Here is a 23,865-nt window from a genome sequence, read left to right on the forward strand (position 1 = left end):
ATTGGCACAGGACAGAGCGGAGTTTAGGGCTGTTGTACATAGGGTCGCTATGAGTCGCAGGCGACTCGACGGCACATAACAACAACAACAACATAGCTGATGCAATAGCTCAAAGACCACACATAACCTCATTGGGGAAGTCAAGAGTTTACAATCCAGGTTAATAGCAGAATACGGCAGTCAGGTTGACTTCCAAAATGTGCTCACACTTACCTCAGCCTTGAACCTCCAGGCTTTAGGCCTCTGTTGCAAAGTTATTACTCTAACAATATTGGCTTCCTCCTCCCCATACTCCACCAGTTGTACAACAAACTTAGGCAAAAGCTCTTAGCTTATCCCTGGTTCTGTACATGGGGGTAACAGTATCAAGGTCAATTCCATCTCATGTTGTCTCTCTGGTTCTCTACTTTGCCCATGGCTTCTGCTGTTCTAAGTGTATTGGAATGGTGTACACTTAATGCCTATTTCTCTTGGGCTGATGGTGAGAGAGATTTTCTCTCTGCCCGCATGTGCTCAACTTAATGGCAAGGCTAGCGAATCCTCTTGTGGATTGTGAGACAGGCCAGTCACCTGGTGAATATGCTACAATGTCCTATTCACATTTACTCACATATCCACATGACAAAGTCAAATTCATTGGCTTTGAAAGTCATATTGACAGAAAAACTATATCATCTTTACTTACTGATTTTCTTCTTTTCCAATGTTAGTCATTGCTATCAAGTTGATTTGGATGCATATAAACAAGTGATTGAGTTTCCAAGGCTAAGAATCTTTAAGGGAGGAGTTGCTTTTCTTTCTCCTTGGAATAATGAATACATTTGAACTGCTTGCTTTTCAGTTAGCAATATAATATAATACACTGTTGACACAAGGGTCCCATTTCCCAATGTTAGAAAGACAATGTTAGGATATTAACTTTGTTGTTGTGTGCTATTAAATTGGAAGGGACTCAAAACTGACCCTCCAATGGATTTTCAGAGGCAATAGATCACATGGAAAGAGATTGCTCATCCTACCCTGACAGAGCAGCTAGTGGATTCAAACTGTGTGCCTTTTGGATTATAGTGCAGCTTCTTACCACCTTAGCAGAGCTCTAGGAATATATTCACTAACATGTGTACTGTAGCATTGAAAATTTTCATTTTTACTCTTAATCTTATCAATGCTAAACTCAATAATTAAAGTGAATGTTTTCCTAGTGGACTTCAGAGCTAAATTACTTTTGATAACTGAGACATAAGAATTTGAATTTAAAGGATAGACTAATAGCAATAGTTAAGAGTGTGGAAATGTCCTATGAGTAGGCAAAGTGGGAAATTACATGATAGCCTTTAAGTGTGGATTATACTCTGGGCAAAAGGTTAACCTTCATTATGCAATTGCACAGTGCACCACTGTTGATTAAGTACCATTTTATCCAATTTAGCCCTAATGGTAGATGAGATTTCTGCTGAATTAAGGAGCAATCAAAGCCTTATTATAGATTCTGTGCCATCTGGGTCAAGAACATCCCAAACTCTTGGGCATATTTATTTGGTTTGGGAGAGAAATCTCCTTTTTTATCACTCTTTCAAGTAATTTTGAAACAAGTATTTTTAACAAGTATTATAGAATATGAATTGTGTCAGAGGAGTATCAGTTAAAGTAGTAAATATAAAAGTCTCAGAAAACGGTTTCATTCTTTCAGGGGGTTTATTTACTTTATTGGTAATTTTCTTAAATTACTCCAAATGAAAGTTTTTAGAAATCAAAGGAATGAAAAGTTTTGTTTGATCAAAAGAGGGTCAATGACATGTTTATAATGACTAGAAGAAAGAAATGAAAAGGGAAAGATGTGTTTTTATTTTCAGTACTGACCATCCCATGGACAGCCAAAAGAACAAACAAATATGTCTTGGAGAGGGTGCAGCCAGAGTGATTGTAGAGGCAAGAATGATGGATGGAGGGTCATTGAAAGTTGGAAGACCCTCAACCAGGTAGACTGAAACGGTACTGCTGCAATGGGCTCTAGTGTTTCAGGAAATGTGAAGATGGCACAGGACAGGACAGGGCTTATAACCACTGTTCATAGGATCACTATGAGTCGTACTCGACTCAACGGCATCTAACAACAACAACTCTCTTAGAGGAACCGTAACACTGTGTTTTTATTTTAAACTTTCAGGAAGGGGTTCAGATCATCATTTTGCGGGAAACCCAAAAGATATGTCAGAAGAAACCCACGTCTGCCTACCCTGCAAGGAGGGCTGTGCATACTGTACTGATGACAGCCCGTGCTTTGTCCAGGAGGATAAATATTTACGACTTGCTATCATCTCCTTTCAAGCCCTGTGTATGCTGCTGGACTTCATTAGCATGCTGGTGGTCTACCACTTTCGCAAAGCAAAGGTAAACCCAGGTACCCTGGTTATAATCTTCCTTTTTATTATTGAGAATATTTGTTGGTTTATTTAATCAAGTGAGGGTTTTCCAAATCCCAGTTGCTTCTCTACTAGGCAAAAACTTTTCTAAAATGTTTGGAATAAAATACGGACATAACATTCCTTAGCTTCCAAGGAATTAATAAAAAAGAAAGTACATAAGCATTTTCCTCCCTTACCTAGTCTGACCAGGAGTGCCTTGCTGCCTTGAAAGTGTTCCCTCTATATCATCTCCTTTCTCTCTAGGAAATCTTACTCAGAAAGATAGAATGTGGTGTTGATATTTTCCTGTCTAGAAAACTTTGTGATGTCTATTATATTTTAGTGTTATTTCCCTTAGTCATGTTGGGTTCTGGTTAAAAATAAACCCCAAAACAACACAACCCCGCTTGATTATTTTTTTTTCAAATTACACTTTGAAGAATGAATATATCACCTTACAACTAGTCTTACATTAGTATCAGAATAATGGTGATCTTGAGAAGAGTTTGTATGATTTTTGAGAGAGCTTGCTCTTTAGTTCTGTTTTGAAAAATCAAAGAGTGGCAAAGAATTTATAAAGCTTCCTTTCATGGGTGGGAAACATAGTAAAATGATGACAGAAGGCAAAGGTTTCTCTGATAGTTTCTCTATCTGATTCCTTAATTTCTACACTTTAGTAGACTTTTGCATCTGCAGCCTTTAAAAAGTTTTTTCCCCCACTATTTTTGAGAAAAAAGAACCCATGTGTTTACCAGTCTTCCTGAATTAAAATGACCCCTCCATATTGGTGTAATTGTAGAGAATAGTTCAGAATACAAAACTCATTGAAAGTATTGTTGTTGTTGTTATGTGCCATCAAGTTGCTTGCACTCATAGCGTCCCTATGTACAAGAGTCCTAAATGCCGTTCTATCCTGTGCCAATCTAGTCATCTCAAACGCACTCATTTCCACCACTCCACTCACAGAATCAATTCATCTCATCCAGGGTCTTCCTCTCCTTTGCCACCCCTCCACTCTGCCAAACATGATATTCTTTTCCAAGGACCAGTCCCTCCTTGCAACATGCCCAAAGTATGTCATATGAAGCTTCAGAATCCTTGACTCCAAAGAGCATTCCAGCTTCACCTTCTCCAGGACAAACCTGTTTGTTCTCCTAGCGGTCCATGGTATAGTCAACACTCTTCTCCAGCACCACAACTCAAAGGCATCAATTCTTTTTCTATCATCCCTATCCACTGTCCAGCTCTCCAATGCATAGCACATAATTGCGAAGACTATAGCCCGGATTAGGCACACCTTAGTCTCCAGCCTGATGTTGTTGCTCTTCAGTACTCTTGAGAGGTCCCTCACAGCTGAGTTTCCCAGGGCAATTTTTCTCTTGATTTCCTGGCTGCTGTTACCAAGAGTGTTGATTGTGGAGCCAAGTAAACTAAAACTTAACCATCTCAGTCTCTTCACCATCCATACTGATGCTGCCAATTGGCCCAGTGGTGAGAATCTTTGTTTTCTTGATGTTGAGCTTCAATGCATATAGGAGACTTCAGTCCTTGACCTTCTGCAGCAAGCACTTCAGGTCCTCCTCGGTTTCAGCAAGCAGAGTTGTGTCATCTGCATAACGCAGGTTGTTATGACTCTTCCACTGTACTTAAAAATTTTAGAAAAAGAAAATTTAAAAAACTATCTGTGAATGGCTTATATTACAAAGCTTCATGTTACTATCAAATAGTTGTTGAGTTTCTATAAGAGTGTATCCATTATGTTATTATGGACTTTAGTAGTTATCTTGAATAGATGGTTTCACTCACCAAAGCATATAGAACAAATTAAAACATAGTTTTAAATCAACAAGAGAATATAAGCAGACAAATTACTTTCAAGTTAACCAAAAATTGTTTTTACAGCACTGTATTAAATTGTGTATAGAATAAATGAAGTTGGGAAATAACTAACTCTATTGCCTGATGAATTATTTTTAAGCCTGTACATGACAGACCAGGTAAAACTAAAAGGTCTATTTAATAGACTTGTCTTAAATCTCTTTGATAGGATATAATTTATTTGCACAGCGAATAACATGTAACGTGTTATGAATTTTAATCATTTATGATAGCTGTGCAAAACTGTGCCAGTGATATGTGGAGGGTAGAATATTAGATTAAATGTTAGGAAATCTCAGATAGATCTAGCTACACTGATAACTTAATCTATTAACATAACATTGCTAAAGTTATTAAATGTCTTTATTTCCCTTGGTTTTCATGTGAACTGAAGAGTTAGTTTCTGCTTGAATCTTACTTTATTGGCTTAACATGAGAATGTTGTTATTGTTGTGGGCTGTGAGTCAAAACCAGCCCAGAGCTGACCCTCTGGCAGGTTGTCAGGAGCAGTTCATCTCACACAGAGATTGCTCATCATTCTCCTATGGAGCCTCTGGTGGATTTGAACCACTTGCTTCCAAGATTGCAGCTGAGCTTCTTACCACTGGTCTCCAGAGCTCCCTATCAGAAGGACTGATTTTCTGACTCCAACTCCTTGCACATTTCATTGTAATATTTTGCTTTGTCATCCCGTGCTGCCTTTTGAAATCTTCTATTCAACTCTTTAGTATCTTGAATTCTTCCTTGTGCTTTGGCTTCTCTGCACTCCAGTGCAATTTTCAGAGTCTCTTCTGACATCCATTTTGGTCTTTTCTTCCTCTTCTGTCTTTGTAATGACCGTTTGTACTCTTCCTGGATAATACCCTTGATATCCTCCCACAACTTCCCTGGCCTTCGCTCATTAGTGTGCAAAGCCTCAAACCTGTTCCTGAGATGGTTCTGAAATTCAGGTGGGATAGACTCAAAGTCATATTTTGGTTGCCTTGGATTTGGTTTAATTTTCCTCAGCTTCAGCTTGAATTTGCATATGAATAGTTGGTGGTCTGTTCCATAATCAGCTCCTGGCCTAGTTTTCACAGCTGATATTGCGCTTCTCCAGCGGTTCTTTCCATAGATGTAATTGATCTGATTCCTATGCATACCATCAGGTGAAATCCAGGTATATAACCTGTGTTTATGTCTCTTAAAAAATGTATTTGCTATGAATAAGTCATTGATTATGCAAAATTCGATCATTCTCTCTCCTGCTCCATTTCTGTCACCAAGTCCATGTTTTCCAACTACTGAATCTTCTTCTTTGCTCCCGACTTTTGCATTCCAGTCACCCATTATTATCAATGCATCTTGATTGCATGTTCGATCAATCTCCGATTGTAAAAGCTGGTAAAAATCTTAAATCTCCTCTTCCTTGGCTCTGGTTTTTGGTGCATATATTTGAATGATAGTGGTATTCACTGGACTTCCTTGTATGCATATAGATATTATCCTGTCACTGACAATATTGTACTTCAAGATGGATCTAGCAATGACTTCTTTAACTATGAAAGCAACTCCAGTTTTCCTTATGTGAATGTACCACAGTTTCCCAATCTATTCAGTTGTGGTTTGACATTTGTGCTATTTCCATGTTCTTGCAATGGTAAATAATGATGTATGAACATTGGTGTACAGATCTCAATTTGTGTCTCAGTTCTACAGCTTGGTAGTTGGAGGAAGGAGGTGAAGGAAATGGGAAGGATCTATCAGGGATCTGAAAAGACTGGTAATGATAGGCAAAGTCCAATGGTGATTGATTTTATAAAACATAATACATAGGAATGATTGTATGAAACCAATATGAATTAAGAATAGTGTGAAATATGATGTATATGAACTTTGTGAGCAAAGCAATATAAAATAAAATTTGAAAAGATTAAAGAAAGAAGGTGGGGATAAGTGCATTCCATGAGAGCAGGCTCTAGCCGAAAGTAAGAAAGAAGAGCTCTGTTTTCTAAAAGCGGTGCAAAAAATAGAGGAGAAAAAAACCTGTTTTCATGGGTTACAGTTCACATAAATAAATCCTCAACATAAAAAGGGATGCATTTTTTACTCCTTTTCTTTGCACTAAGCTCTTTTTGTGAAGCTAAAGATAACCATATTGACAAACAAAAATTGGACTTCGATAGCTATAAATCTTTTTATACCTAATACCTAAAAAATAGGCTTAGGTAGCGTGAAGATATGCTATAATGATAATAGAAAATTCTATTTTAAATGAAATGATTAGGTGAACAGTTAAAAAGACATGTGCTGATAGGAATGTTTATCTTTCAGATGCCATTTTTCCAAGAAAGTCTAATTATGTCTAAATCCAATTTCAACATTTGTTGAAGGAGATTTAATCCAGACCCATAATGTCAATTCTGTGAAAAATAGTGGAATACCAGCAATCATTTATAAAATATTGACTTAACTGTATATTATTTTAAAGGATACAAAGTAGGTTCTATTACATTTTGAGGTGAAGTATTTGGAATAATATGTAGAATAATATCTCAAAAAGTAAATGATCTTTCATTCTACACAGACATCTGTAATCTGTTCCTGTGCCCTCAGTTAAAGATGATGCCAGTCAGTAAAGATGAAGGCAGTAAATTATGAGTTTTGAAACAAGATTGTTCTTAACACAATTTTTAAACAGTCTTTTTAAGATTATGGAGAGTAAATATTTTTAATTATTTCTACATTTTAAAACCAGATATTATGACAACGAACATATTTTTATATTAATTATTCAGAATACAAAGTATGATTTATTGTAGCTTAATATTATCAGTGTCTGAATTTATTTTATTTTAAAAAATTTTTTATTTTATTATTTTTGTGTGAGTGTACCTTCAAATCAGATCTGACTGGTACAGGAGGAGATTGTCCCTCCTTCCCCGGCAGAGCATCTGGTGGATTCGAACCGTGCGCCTCTGGGATTGTAGTTGCAGCTCCTTGCCACTAGGCCACCAGAGCTCCCCTTGAATTTATTTTTTAATAAAATTTTCAAAGACAGGAGAGGTATTAAAAGAAACCAGCATATTCCATTTCTGAGATAATTTTCTGCTTGACTTTTTCTTCGTAAATTTTCATATTTTTAATTTAGTCCAGTAGTTGGTAAAATGATAGTAATTTTGTAAAAGATGTTATGCGTGCGCACACGTGTGTGTGTGTGTGTGTGTGTGTGTGTGCATTTGACAATTTTCTTCCTTCCCATCCATTAAAAATATCTTATTCTTTTTTAAAGTTAGAAATTCACTGATAAAGGTTTTATAGCAATGCTAAATTATGGTGTTAAAAAGGATGTCTTAATATTGTGTATAAAGCTATTGTTAAGAAATTCTACCAACCCAGTGAGTTCTGGTGGCTTACTTATAGGGAGTTGTGCTGCCAATCTAATGGTGTGTGGTTCAAATCCACCAGCTGCTACATGGAAGAAAGATGGGCAATATCCTTCTATGTGATATAAAGCCTCTGAAAACTCACCAGAGGGTCAGCTGTGAGTCAGTTCCAACACAACATACACAGCAATAACAACCAAGCAAAGGAAGTGGAGCCATATTTGGGAAGGTGTGTAATAATTCAACCTTTGTCTGTTCTTTTGGCAATCCATGGGATATTCTTTACTCTTCTCCAATACAACAATTCAAAGACTTCAGATTTTTGCAGCCTATGGATTGAAGCTCAACATAAAGAAAAAGATGCCTACTTGGGCCAATTGGCAGCATCATGATAGATGGTGAAGAGATTGAAATTGTAAACAGCTTTAGTTTGCTTGGCTCCATAATCAATACTCTTGGTACCAGCAGCCAAGAAGTTAAATGATGGATTGCATGGGAGAGTCTTCCGTCAGAGACCTCTCTAAAGTACTGAAGAGCAATGATGTCAGTCTGGAGACTAAGGTGTGTCTGATCTTAGCCATGTTGTGTTATTGTTGTTGTGTGCCATCGAGTCGCTTGCAACTCATAGTGACCCTATGTACCAGAGAGCTCTATACATTCTCTGTGTATTCCTTCCATCTTCTCTTGATACTTCCTGGATCATTTAATATTCTGCCCAAAGCATCCTTAAGTATTGCCACCCGTGGCTTGAATTTGTTTTTCAGTTCCTTCAGCTTAAGAAACGCTGAGCGAGTTTGGCCCTTTTGATTTTCTGACTCCATATCTCTGCATATTTCATTATAGTATCTTGCTTTAGTCTTTGAAATTACTTGCTATGCATCAGAGAGCTGGAAAATGACTAGGGATGACAGAAGGAGAACTGATGCCTTTGAGCCGTGGTGCTAGAGAAGAGTATTCACTATACCATAGACTGCTAGGAGAACAAACAGGTTTGTCCTAGAGAGGGTGAAGCTAAGCTGCAAGGATTCTGAAGCTTCATTTAACCTCCTTTAGACATGTTGCAAAGTGTAACTAGTCCTTGGAGAGGGATGCCATACGTGGAAGGGTGGAGGGACAGAATGAGAGATAAAGACCCTTGATGAGATGGATTGATTCAGTCACTGGGGTAATGGGCATAGATGTGTCAGAGACAATAAGATTTGCATAGGATAGAACACGGTTTGAGGCTGTTGTATATAGGGTCACTATATGTTACAGGTGACTCAATGGCACATAACAACAAGAACAAACGGTGAGACTTATCTATCAGTTTGTTGTGTTGAGGAATCATCTGCATATGCTAATTATAGATTAAATATTCATATTCTTGCTTTCTTACCATCGTTCATATTAGTACAGCACTTGCCTGTACTGAGGTAACTTGTGGGTAATGTGATGCTGTAAGCTGTGCTACTGGTGTGTCAAATGCCAGAGAGATCACCCATGGTAGATAGGTTTTAGTAGAGTTCCCACATTAAGATAGACTGGGAAGCAGGATTGTCAATCTGCTTCCTAAATAGCAGGCCTTTGAGGACCCTGTGAACAATAGGGTGGATGGATAGTTGTAGTAGTAGAGTTAAAACCAAGATTGGAAGTCAATCAAAATGAGAAGAAACAGCTGAAAACATCCTTTAATAGTTGAAACATGGAATATAAGAGTATGAATTTTAGAAACTAGTAGTTGTGAAAAATGAAAATAAACACATGAACATCAACATTCTAGGCATTAGTGAGATGTCATGGACTGACTTTGGCCACTTTCAATTAGACAGTCACATGATATAGTACAATGAAAATGAAAAACAGAAAACGAATGGTGTTACATTCATAGTTAAAAAAGCCAATTTCAAGTGAATCTTGAAGTACAATGTTGGTGAGTGATAGGACATTATCCCTATGCATACAAGGTCCTGTTAATATGACCATTATTCACTTATGCACACCAACAGCTACAGCCCAAATAGAGGACATTGTAGATTTTTACAAAATTTTACAGTCCAGAATTGTCAAACATGCAATCAAGGTGTATTAATGATTATTGGCCACTGGAATGCAAAAGTTGGGAATAATGAAGAAGGAATGGTAATGGGAAAATACAGACTTGGTTACAGAAACAAGAACAGAATAGAATTATTAAATTTTATATGTTCAATCATTTATTCATAGCCAATACCTTTTTAAAAAACCACAAACAATGACTGTACACATGAACCTCCCAAAATGCACTGCATAGGAATCTGATCGACTGCATCTGTGGAAGCAATCAGTGGAGAAGCTCAGTATCAGCAAGCAGTTAAAACTAGGCCAGGTGCTGACTAAGGAAAAAACTATCAGGCCTGAAGAAAATGAATACAAATCCACAAGAACCAAAATGTGATCTTGAGTCTATCTCATTTAAGTTTAAAAATCATCTTATCAGCAGGTTTGAAGCATTAAATACTAATGATCAAAGACCAGGTGAGCTGTGGGATGATATCCAGCATATCACCTGTGACGAGAGCAAAAGTTCATTACACAGAAGAAGGAGAAAGACAAAGCAAAAATTAATATCAGAAGGAACCCCAGAAATGGCACTAGAGCATTGAAAACCCAAAACAAAGGGAAAACATGTGAAAGTAAACAGCTGAACAGATTTCAAATGGTGATTTGAGAAGACAAAGCAAACTATTATGATAGAATATGCAGAGAGATAGAATTTGAGAATAATAAGTGAAGAACTCACTGGGTATTTCTCAAGCAGAAAGAACTGCAAAACAAATTCAACCCTTGACTTGCAATACTTAGCGATTCAAAATATTGAATGGCACTGAAAACTTCAAAGGAAGATGGCGGGAATACACAGAATCACTGTATCAAAAAGAATTGGCCAACACTGAACTATTTTAGGAAGTACTATCTGATCAAAAGTCAATGGTAATGAAGGATGGAATTTAAGCTTCACTGAAGTCACTGGCAGAAATTAAGGCCACAGGAATCTATTGAATACCATTGATATATTTAAAAAAAAAACAGATACAACTTTGAATGTGTTTACTAGTTTATGCCAGGAAATTTGGAGGAAATCTGCCCGGCCAATTGACTATAGACAAGATACAAATTTCTATCTTTAAGAAAGGTGATCCAATGGAATGTGGAAATTATTTAACAGCATCATTATTATACATGCAAGAAAAATACTACTGATGATCATTCAAGAACAGGTAGAACAATGTTAATAAAGGAATGTGAAACACAATTTATACACATTTAGTATGCAAACCAGTACACACACACACACACACACAATCAAAAAACTAAAACCCACAGCTAGAACAGTACATTAAAAACTGCCAGAAGTTCAAGCTGGATTTAGAAAAGGCTATGGCACCAGGTATATCATTGCTGAGGTCAGATGGATCCTGGCTGAAAGCAAAGAATATTATGCAGATGACACGACCTTGGTTACTAAAAGTGAGGAAGACTTAAAGTGCTTACTGCAGAAAAACAAAGACTATAGCCTTTGCTGTGTATTGTGTCACAATATCAAGAAAACAAAAATTTTCAACATTGGACCAATAGGCAACGTAATGCTAGATGGAGAAAAGATTGAAGCTGTCAAAGACTTCCTTGAAATCACAGTTCATTTGGTATCAGCAGTCAAGAGATCAGGAAGTGTAGAGCACTACAGAAGTATACAGTGAGGCACATCTCCAAATTACTAAGAAGCAATGGTGCCAGCTTGAGGACTAAGTGTGCCTAATTCAGGCCATGACCTTTTCAGTCACTTGCTCTGTATCTGAAAACTGGACAATAAATAAGGATGGCACTAGAATTGACGCCTTTGGGCTGTGGTTTTGGAGAAGAGTACTGAATGTCCCATAAACTACCAAGAGAATAAACAGGTGCAGCAGAGTCCTCCTTGGACACAAGGATGGTAAAGCTTCAACTGACATACTTTGTGCATATTACTACCAGAGGCTATTTTATGGAGACATGTGCTGCTTGGAAAGGTGGAGGGACGATAGAAGAGAGGAAGTCTCTCAACTGACGGATTGACACAGTGACTGCAGCAATGGTTTCAAATGTGTCAGAGATTGTGAAGATGACACTGGACAGGATAGAGTTCAGTCTGCTGTTTATAGGGTCAGTAGTATACAGATTACAAGACTCGAAGGCACACAATGACAGCACCACTGGAAGGGAGCAGGGAGGAAATATTTGAGGGAAATGGATGATGAGACATTATGTGTATAACAACTGATAATCTGAAACAAGACATGCATAACAAAATTAATTGAGGGAGAGAAAGGGGGAAAATTAGTATCAATGAATGAATTAAACCCCACTTTTTCTGTAAAATTTCACTAAAATCACAATTTTAAGAAAAGAAAAAGAAAAATGATCTGACCTGTCTACATGTGATCTGACCTGTCTACATGTGAGCATCCATTTCCTGGTAACCTGTCTGGAAACGTAGCTGTTCACATTAAAAGTGTCACTTTCCACCTAAAATTGTAACATGTCTTTGTAAAGTTCTCTTGTTGGTTAAGAGTAAAAATAAAACAAAACAAAACAGCAATCATTGATTACAAAGAGAAATTAATTCTCTATTTTGACTCTCACCATAACTCAATTATTCTTTTTTTCTATATGTGTACTGAATAGAATTATTCCCTTTGAGACCTCTTCAACTGTAATTTCCTCACTTTTGAATTCTTACATATATGACTTTGTACAATTTTTCAGGAAAGGATAATTTTGTTCTTACATCATAAATGAATGTTTCCCTGATTGACCTCTTCCCAACATTATTACTTACATAAGACAACTTGACTAAGGACAAAAGATTTGGCTGGTGGCTGGCTTATCTTTTTCATTCAAAACTTTCTTTCCCTGCTGTATCTGTCTTCTGGAACGGAACAAACACTGTGAAAAATTTACAGGATGGCCCACATATTATTTTCTTTATAGTAGAATATTTCCCAAGTGAATGCATATAGATATATAATTTAATTTTACTTATATAGTTTTACTATAGTTTTACTAGTTAATGGGTTGTGGATATAAATTTAATTGCACTCAAAAACTCCTTTTGTGAAAAGCAAACAAATAATATACATGCTCTGAAGTCAAGTCTGATTTAGTCAGCAGTTTAGGGAGTATGGAAAATGCAAATAAGAGTTTGAAAAATGAGTAATGTGAGATATATTCTTTATGTAATTTGTGCCTTAAATGAGTTTCTGAACCATCCCAAGAGTTACCAAAGGAAAAAAAAATACCACTATTTTTAACTCTACACTTTGACTTTATTGAGAGTGAAAACGTACAAACACAAGATTTATACCATTTGTCATGAAGTGTTTGGTTTTGTAACATGATGCTTGGTATTATTTACAGAATCGTTTATTTCCAATGCAGTAAACTTAAAGTATAAAAATGCTTAAAATAGTAGACTTGAAGTCTGCAGAAGTGTAATCACGTTGTTTGAAATGATTTCCACATCATCTTCTTTAACTTACAGGAAATATGAACAAGTCCAGTACCAACAATATAATTAAGTGCAGGGCAGTGTGATCAAGGAATTATGAGGTAACCATGATTATTCCAACTTTCAGCACCACTGTTCCCAAATTGCTAATGCTGTGCACCTTTATCTTGCAAGTATTTTAACATTTCCCAGCTCTCTGCTTAAACACAGATAATGTTGAGGTAAACGTCCCTTTTTTAGTAAGGTTAGTTGTCATTCTAACAATAAGTGGGACTTGATCTAACACATAATTGCCACCTCCAGTTAGTTTATTGGAACACTCTGTTAAGAAAGATTCTGAGTCAGTGCCTGAGTTTATTCTGAACAGTTACTGTCATTGGCTCATTTTAGCAGCCATGGATTTTAGCAGGGTAACTAATGATATATATGCCATATATTTGCTACTCTTTACTGGAAATTTTAGGCATAGAGAGAATCATTGATGTTAGAGGATGTGTACTGGACGTCTGTGACAAATGTGGTCCATCAAATAGGTTTGTCTAGGGATAAGCCACATCTTGAAAAGATATAAAAAAAATACATGTTTTCTATAGATGATGTAATGCTATTCCTGTCAGATATAATGTATCTATTAAAAGTTATACTACATTTCTATAATGGAATAGTCATTTGTCAAGTAATTTCAGCTTCATATAGTCTGAAATATATTTTGAAAGATAATTTTCTCTAAATATTTAAAAGTAAGAAAATTTTAATAAAAAATTCAAAAATTCAGTTCTTATTCCTTTGTAAAGGAGCTCTGTTGGCCGAATCCATAGCGAGCTGTGCTCCTAATCCAAACACTGTATCTCTCTAGCACTTCGAATCCACCACAATTCTAATCCCTGTCACAAAGATGGACAATCTCTTCCAATGTGGGAGCCTCAAAACCTCAATGGAGGATCAGCTCTGAGTTAGTTATGACTTGATGACAGTGAATGAGTTATTTTTTAAAAAATGTTGGTTTGTTCACAAAGTTTGTACACATTGTTTCACACTACATTCACATTGTGTTTCATACAATCATTCCCATGCATTATGTTTTATAAAGTCTATCACCATTGACCTTGCCCAACATTACCCAATCTTTTCAGGTCCTTTTCAGATTCTTCCCATTTCCTTCATCTCTTCCTTCCACCCACCAAACTGTGTAACCCTATCATTTCATTTCAACTCATCCTCAACCCTCTGCTCCCATTAAGCTAGTAGAACAATTTAGTAGACTGGTAAAATACATGAACAATACCCAAAATCAGTGGGATTCCTCTATAGTAACAAAGAGAACTCAGAGGAGGAAACCAAGAAAACAGTACCATTTACAGTAGCCAGCCACAAATTGAGATACTTGGGAGTGAAACTAACTAGAGATACAAAAGACCTGTATGAAGAAAACTATAGAACAAGTCTGTGAGACACAGTAAAAGACCTAAATAAAGGGAAAATGTTCCCTGTTCATGTACAAGAAGACTCAATATTGTGAAAATGACAATCCTACCAAAAGCAGTCTACCTGTTCAAGACAATCCCAATACAGATAACAAATTCATTTTTCAAGGAGATAAAAAGGAATTTGTTAAATGTATTTGGAGAGGAAAGAGACCCTGAATAAGCAAAGCATTTCTCAAAAACAAAAACAAAGTGAGGAGGCATAGTACTCCCAGACCTCAAAACCTACTACACAGCAGTAGTATCCAAGACAGCATGGTACTGGCACAATAATGGGCAGATAGACCAAGGGAACAGAATTGAGAACCCAGAAATAGACCCAGCCATCTATGGTCAACTGATATTCTACAAGGAAATAAAACTGATCAATGGAGAAATGACAACATCTTCAACAAATAGTGCTGGCAAAACTGGACTATTACCTGAAGAAAGCTGAAACAGGACTCACATCTCACATCACACACAAAAATCACCTTAAGGTGGATCAGAGACCCAGTTATAATGCCCAAAACCGTAAAGGTCATAAGAGACAAACTGGGATCAAGCTTAGATGGCCTGGTCTATGGTATAGAGAGACTGCCAAATACAGCCAGAAATGCACAATCTGAAGAAGAGAAAATTGATGAATGGAACCTTCTAAAGATTAAATCGCTGTGTGCATCAAGAACATTTTACAACAGAGTATAAAGAAAACCTACTGACTGGGAAAAAACATTTGGCAATACCATTTCAGACAAGGGTCTAATAAAAAAGTTTATAGAATCCTATATAGGGCCTCCACAAGAAAAAGACTGATACCACAATTACAAAATAGGCAAAAGATGTGTAAAGATGTTTCACAGAGGGACATATTTGGATGGTCGACAGACACATGAAGAAATGCTCAATATCACTGGCAATATAGAGATGCAAATCAAAACCACAATTAAATACCTACCATCTCACTCCAGTAACTGTGGCAAAGTCTAACAGGACAGCAAGTACTAAATGTGGGAGAGGATCTGGTGAGATAGGAGCTCTTATACATTGTTGATGGGATTGTAAAATGGTACAACTACTCTGGAAGGCAGTGTGGTGCTTCCTCAAAAAGCTGAACATAGAAAATGCATATGACCAGGCTATTCCACTTCTTGGAATATAACCCGAGAGAATGAGAACTGAGGGACAAACAGACACTTATACACCAAGGTTCATAGCAGTGTTACCATTGCAAGAATATGGAAACAGACCATATATCCAAACCCTATTGAATGGATTGAGAAATTATGGTACATTCCACACGATGGAATATTATGCAGTATGCAGGAGCAATTTTTTGGAAATCACTACCTAACTTGGGAAGGTATACCAATTGACATATTTCAACTAACAGATGCTGCCCTAGATGTGCTCACCAAGTTGTGCCAAGATTGGAAGAGATCTATATTTGTTCTCATTCCAAAGAAAGGTGATCTCACAGAGGCTGGAAATTATCGAACAATATCATTAATATCTCATGCAAGTAAGAGTCTGCTGAAGATTATCCAAAAACAACTGGAACAGCACATCAACAGAGAACTACCAGAAATACAGGATGGGTTTAGACAGGGTTGTGGTACTGAGAATATTGTAGCTAATGTTAACTGAATCTTGACTGAAAGCAAGAAATACCAGAAGAATGTCTATCTTTGTTTCATTGATTATGCAATTGATTGTGTGCATCATAACAAACTGTGGGTGACTCTGAGAAGAATGGGAATCCCAGAACACTTGATCGTACTAATGCGAAACCTATACTTGGACCAGGAGGCAGTCATCAGAACAGAACAGAAAAACACTGCATGGTTCAAAATTGGAAAGGGTGTATGCCAGGGTTGTATTCTGGCTCCAAATCTTTTCAATCTTTATGCAGAACAGATTATCCAGGAGGCTGGGCTCTATGAGGAGAAAGGTGGCATCAGGATTGGAGAAAGAATCATCCACAATCTGTGTTATGTAGATAACACAACCCTGCTTGCTGAATCTGAGGAGGACCTGAAGCACTTGCTGTGGAAGGTCAGGGACTGCAGTCTTCAGTATGGATTGAGGCTCAATATCAAGACAACCTAGTGTCTCACTTCTGGATTGATTTGGAGCATCATAATGGATGGTGAAGAGATTGAGATTGTTCATAGTTTGGTTTTTTGTTGTTTGTTTTTTCTTGGCTCCACAATCAACATTCTTGGCACCAGCAGCCAGAAAATTGAAAGATGTTTTGCTGTGGTATGGTCTGTGGTTAGAGACCTCTCTAAAGTGCTAAAGTGCAACAATGTCAGTCTGGAGACTAAGGTGTGCCTGATACCGGTAATGGTCTTTGCAATCACTTGCTATGCATTGGAGAGCTGGCCAGTGAGTAGGGATGATAGAAGGACAATTGATACATTTGTTTTTGTGTTTTTTTTGTTTTTTTTTGGAGATTTTGTATTTCTTTTTTTTTCTATATTTTATTAATTTTCATAAACATTTACAGAGATTTTGGGTTTCCATTCATTCATTGTTGCACTATTCTCTCTACCCTCCTCCCAGTTTGTTCTTGTCCAAATGCCACAGTGCTTGTCAAAGCCAGTTCTGATTAATCTTCTTTGTCAGTGTGTCCTTTGCCATTCCCTATCACTCCTCCCTGAGAGAGACTTCACCCTGAGTCATAAGGAAAAGGGGATGGCGTATTCTCTTAGCTACTTCCTGCTGAAAAGGGACGCTGTGGGTTTCAGGGTGAAGATCTTCTCTCACTACTCTAAAGGGCCCCTTTGGCAGTAGGAAACACATAGACTATTATGGAGATTGATTTTGGAATTTAGAAGCACTCTTATTGATTGTGCTTGGCCGTACATGTTCATATCCTTGAAGATGTATCATGGGGGTGTTGCAACCTAGAAGACACAAATTTGACTAACAAGTTATAAGTACATGAGTCCAAAAATTATGGAAAAGTAAAAGAAAAGATTCTTTCATTGTTTTACAAACCCTCCCCCAGGTCCCCTCCACCATGTAGCCCTCACTCTAGTCTCCTGTGATGACAGAAATACCTAGTTATATATCTCTTTTAAACAGTTTTCTCCCTCCTCTGTTTCAGTGCCGTATACATTATTGAACCCATCTTACTCAGTCTCTCCCCAACCCCAAGGACAGTCCCATTCTACAACAGTGGCATCATGTAATATTTGTCCTTTTGTGACTGGGATATTTCACTCAGCATAATGTTCTCCAGAGTCAACCATTTTGAATAATATTGCATGAGTCAATTGATACATTTGAGCTGTGGTGTTGGAGAAGAGTGCTGAATATACCATGGACTTCTAAGGAAACGAACAGGATTGTCTTGGAGTGAGTGAAGCTGGGCTGCTCCTTGGAGGCAAGGATTCTGAAGCTTCATCTGACATACTTTGGACATGTTGCAAGGAGGGACCAGTCCTTGGAGCTGGACATCATGCTTGGGAGAGTGGAGGGACAGCACAGGAGAGACTTGATGAGACGGATTAATTCAGTGATGTGTTGGAGATGGTGAGACTGGCACAGGGTAGGGCGGAGTTTAGGATTGTTGTACATAGGGTCACTATGAGTCACAGACAACTCGACGGCACATAACAACAACACAACAACAACTTGGGAAATCATTGTGCTAAGTGAACTAACCCAAGGGTGAGGGAAATGGGAAGATCTGGTGTGAAAAAGCAATGTATTCTAATTTTATAAATAAACTAGTATAAAAAATAAAAACTACTATATAAAAAGGGCAAAATACTGATAAGAAATTATTAATTGGCTAATCAAACAAATTATATCGTTAAGTCATTATTTAATTTCAAGTGTAAACAATGTTAAACCCATTAAGGTTCTTAACTATTATGCTATGTTGTTTTTGTTGGTGAGTAGCCTCAAGTTGGAACTGACTCATAGCTGACACTCTGATGGGTTTTCAGAGACAGTAAATCGCATAGAGGTAGATTGCCCAACTTTCTGCCATGGGGTATCTGATAGATTCAAACTACAAACCACTGGTTTGGCAGGGCAATTCCTTACCACTAAGCCACTAAGCTATGTTGTACTATCTACCACATATTTACTGTTTATATTGTTCTTAAAATAACAGACTGCACTAACTTGGATCTGATTTCATTAATCCAAAATCCAGGCCTGTCTGAAGAGTGGTGGGTCAGCAAAAGAGAGGAAAACTCCCAATCAGGTGGATTGATACGATGTCTGCTGCAATTGTGTGTCAGGAAGTATGAGGATGGTGCAGGACAGAATAGGGCATTTTGTTCACAGGGTCACTATGAGTTGTGCTCGACTTGATGGCAACTAGCAACAACAAACACCTCATTTTTGCCTCATCCAAACCTACGTGTCCTACTTTTATTCTTAAGTGCCTACTAGGTAAAAGGATAAAGTAAGTCCTGCATGGAATCAGTTGAATAGCTTTATATCTTCCTTTGATGTTTATTTTACTGTGAACTTTAGGACTTTAATGACATCTTTTAACTTCTTAGCCTTCCGCTTGTGTCACTGTTTTACAATAGACAGAGAGGAGAGAGCATGAGAGTAAGGCAGAGAGAGAGGAGAGAGATTGAGATTGTGAATGTATGTTAATGTCCAAGTTATACTAAAAGTTATCCTTGTCATTCAAGTTGGAATTGACTTATGGTTGCTTCCAGTGAGTTTTCAAAGGCTGTAAGTTACATGAGAGGAAAAGGCCCATATTTCTTCCATGTAGTTGCCCATAGATTTGAATGTCAGAAAGGTACCACATTTGGGTTAGCAGTGCAACTACCAATTAATTATGACCCAAGAGGTCCTTGTCAGAGTTATTATAGTATAGGTAAATATGGGAGACATGTGAGAGGAGTAAAAAATAGTTTTTACTGAAGAGGTATCTATTTCTATGTTTTTTTTTAAAAAAATATTTAAATAATCTCTTGCTCCATCTGGTGGTAAGAATATTATGAGTTTTGAAAAATAAAGTGGTGAAAATATTTTTGTGTGTACCTTGAGTATTATGATTGAATATGAGTAAATGCTGAATGACTACCAAAGCTCCATTTCCAGGTCATTCTTGAGGACTTAAATTACTTATACTTATTTGGGAAGAAAAATCTAGTCATCTATGTCTAATACCAGTGAATGTGAACTCTGAACTACAGTAGTCTGATCTCCACATGATCCTAGAGATGATATAGAATTTGGCAGTTTTACTTCATTGCACATGGTGTCGCCATGAACTGGGAGCTGACTTAACAGTAGATGAAAACAGCAACCTGTTAATTTGAATGGTAAGGGCATCAGTTCTGACTCATAGTGACCCTCCATCAGGTTTCTGGGACTGTAAATCATTAAAGGAGAACAGTGCATATTTCCTCCCTGGAGCCGCTGGTGTATTCTAACTTTTTATTTTGAACTTTTGATTAATAGCACAATATCTAATACACAATGCGCCCGAAGTTCCATGTACACTACTTCCTGTGCTAAAATTTGAGAATGCAAATATCTGGCATTCTTTCAAGAATTTAGGTTCTTGCACACTCATGTTTATCGCGGCTTTGTTCACAATAGCAAAGAGTTGGAAACAACCTAAGTGCCCATCAACAAGCAAATGAATAGAGAAGTTCTAGTATAGTCACACAGTAGAATACTATGCTTTATTGGAAAATCAATGAACTCATGCAATATTATTCAAAATGGATGACTCCAGAGGACATTATGTTGAGTGAAACATCTCAGTCACAAAAGGATAGGTGCTGCATGGTGCCACTGTTGTAGAAAGGGACTGAGTGAGACTGAGAAAAATTTGATGAATTATGTATACTGCATTGAAACAGATGAGGAGAGAGCTGCTTGAAAGCGATATATGATTGGGCATTATGGTTATGACAAGAGACCAGAATAAAGGTTTCATAGTGGAGTGTACTTGGGGTGGGAGAGGGGCTTCTATACCAATGAAGTAATTTTTCTTTTACTTTTCAAAGAAAAGAGCAAACCAGAGGGAGGGGTCGGCAGGAAGAAAAATGTAATGAAAGTATGGAAATCCAAAATCTCTGTAAACATTCATTAAAATTAATTTTAAAAAAGGAAAACAAATAATTTAGATTCTAAGACATGCAGAAGGTGGAAGGATAAGAAAATAGCCAAAAAGGTGATGCAGGGTTTAAGAGGCTCTGCTTATTTTTAAGGATGGGAATTGTTGCAGAAAGAGAGAAATAGTAGTTGAAAATACAGAAGTAAGGGAAAGTGTACATCAAGATTCCATCCTTCATGTATCAGTCTGCATACTGCACTTGAGAAGCTGCACTTTATGAAGAAGAATGTGGGATCAGGATTGGGGGAGGTGTCACCAACAGTTGCATTATACACAAGATATACACATGATACAATCTTGCTTACTGAAAGTGGGAGGACTTGAAATGCTTGCTGCAGAGAAGTAAAGACTATGGCCTTCAATATTAATTGCATCTCAGCATCAACAAGACAAAAATCCTCACCAATGGACTGATAAGCAACATCATGATAGATGGAGAAAAGATTGACATTGCCAACAATTTTATCCATCTTGGATATACAATCAATTTAAGTAATAACTGTAGTCAGATCAGGAGACATATTGCATTAAAATATCTGCAGTCAAGGACCTCTCCAAATTACTGAGGAGCAATGATGTAAGTTTGAAGACTAAGGTGCTCCTGATTCTGGCTATGTTCTTTTCTATAATTTGGTGTGCATTTGAAAACTGAACAATGAATAAGAATTATGGTAGAACAATTGTTTAATTTGAGCTGTGATATTGGGAAAAAAGTACTGAATACCTCATAGACTGCCAAAATAAAGAGCATTTATATCTTGGAGAAAGTGCAGAGTGCTTGCTGGAGATAAGGATGAGAAAGCTTTATCTCACATATTTTGGGCATGTTGCTAGGAAAGGCTTTTCCTTGGAGAGGCACATCATTCTTGAAAAGGCAGAGTGTTGCCAAAAGAGAAAATGACCCCCAATAAGATGAACTGGCACAGTGACTGTAACAGTGGGCTCAAGCGTCGTCCTAGATGAGAAGAATCACACATGTTACGATTGGGCTCACTCAGATCTGTTGTTCACAGAGTTGCTATAAGTCATACTTGACTCAATAACCTAACAGCATCAACCATGGAATCATTTATGTAATGGTTCTCACGAACAACAGAGAATAGGATCCATAGTATAGGTAATAATTCTTACCTTCAACAGAAGATTTTTATTTTGTCATCTACAACTTGATGGCACTTAACAACAACACGAACAAAAACATCATAGAGCTCTGTAGGCTTGGTGGATCAAAAGTTATGCTACCCAGTCAAAGGTGGGTGATTTTAATCTGTGGCCCTCAGGCCTGGTTTTAATTGTTTTTGGTCAAACATTCTTCTAAGTGGTATAGTACTTGTCTGTCCATTTGCTGTACAGAGGTAACTTGTGGTTGCTGTAAATCTGAATACTGTGACACTGATGTGTCAAATGTGATACTGGTTACCATGGTGTTTGGTGGAGCTCCCTGATTAAAACAAGCTTGGAATCAGGAGTGGCATTCACTTCCAAAACAGCTTGCCTCCAGAAACCCTATGAACCTGGAGAAAGGATGAAAGTTATACAAGTGTTCAAGTCTTTCATTCATAGGGTTGCTATGATATGTCTACAACTCAATGGCACTTAACAACAACAACAACAAGTCTACAAAAAGATGGTGCTGCAAAAGCAGATAGAGATAATTTTAGATTGAGTTAGTAATGTTTAAGACATTCTAGTTTAAATTTTCTGGTTAAGATTTGGATTAAAGTAAATTGCTGAGTAGGCTTGGGAGGCACAGGGTAGAAATTGAAGAAGGGTATGCGTAGACACTATGGGCAAAGGGAAAGGAACTATTCAAATGGAAATAAAGAGATTGCTGTGAACCCAGTTCAAATTAGAAACCATAAATATTTCCTTGAACTCTTATTAAAAGCAAGAAAATGCAGAAAGATAAAAATATTGAAAACATTAGCATAGGCAATTATGTTAACTAAATTGTTATCTTTCAAAGAATTGCAATTATTTGCAAGTGACATTTTGCTTTAGGTTCATTTGAAGTGGATTTACAAAATGTTCATTTTCCAAATTTCCCAGTGCATTTACAGCATTAATATGTGTGACTATTAATTAATCTTAGAGAAATCCCCAGGAGGAAAAGAAACAACAGTAATTAGCATCTTCAGTTACAAATGGGGAAATTGGTGCTCAAAGATATTCCTGAGGTCAAAATTAAAACTTCTGTTTATTCATAATTAAAATTCTTGAAATTAAATGAAGGAGGCTATTTTGTAATATTTTAGTAAGTGTATGTAGCTGTGTCTCATAGTTAAAACCATTCTAGTTGAAATTGCAAGATTTTTTGTGTGAGTTTTATTCCCTAATACAGCAAATTACAACCTGTTTTCTGGTGGTGGGGGTGGTTTTTTATTAAATACATGATACATAAAATTAAATGTTAAATTTATTTTCAGTGTCCATAAATACTCAGTCACAGACACTCTTGATTAACTTCATATTGTCAAGTGTGCTTCCTCCTTATAACTGTAGAACTGAATACTTTTAGTAGATAGTACATGGTCTGTAAAGCCTAAAGTATTTACCATCTGGTCTTTTACATTAAAATATGCTATTGCTTGAAATGCAGCATCTGGCTGACCCAGCTTCTATCCTTATCTCTCAGGAACTAATCCTTTATTCTTTTATATTTCTAGGTAACTTGTCTTCCAAAGGAAATTTAAATACTTAAAGGTAGTTCTGGTGGTTTGTTGGTAAGGAGTGCTGCCAACTCAAAGGCATGTGGTTCAAATCCACCAGCAGCTCCACAGAAGAAATCTGGGCAATCTCTTGCCAAGGGATTTATAGCCTCTGAAAATATACTAAAGAGTCTACTATGAGTCGATTCCAACTCAGTGGCAAACAACAACAACATACAATACTTAAAAAGTACAAGACCTAAATGAGTGAATGTATGATAGTGGATCATTGCATTCAAGATAGAATGCCTTAATTAATTTCAGAGAGAAAGCCTTCTTGACATCTTTAAATTTTACTATGCAGTCCCTTCTGTCTGCTACAAAGATAGTTTCAAATTTGGAGCACTTACCCCATTGGCTTAATAATAACGAGTTGTACTGCCCACCCCAAAATACATGGTTCAAATCCACCAACTGCTCCAAGAAAGAGA

The 23,865-nt window shown here is 37.1% G+C and overlaps 1 protein-coding gene across 1 annotated transcript in view; it reads left to right on the plus strand.

The window, feature by feature from the left end:
* GPR158 (G protein-coupled receptor 158) overlaps positions 1–23,865 on the plus strand; it is a 570,604-nt gene that overhangs the window by 279,650 nt on the left and 267,089 nt on the right. Inside the window, 1 exon segment of the mRNA XM_006887106.1 lies at positions 2,168–2,391. Coding sequence (XP_006887168.1) covers positions 2,168–2,391 — 224 coding nt within the window.

The sequence above is a fragment of the Elephantulus edwardii genome, unplaced genomic scaffold (genome assembly GCF_000299155.1).
Source record: "Elephantulus edwardii isolate Elephantulus edwardi_28Jun2011 unplaced genomic scaffold, EleEdw1.0 scaffold00054, whole genome shotgun sequence".
In the NCBI taxonomy this organism is placed as follows: domain Eukaryota; kingdom Metazoa; phylum Chordata; class Mammalia; order Macroscelidea; family Macroscelididae; genus Elephantulus; species Elephantulus edwardii.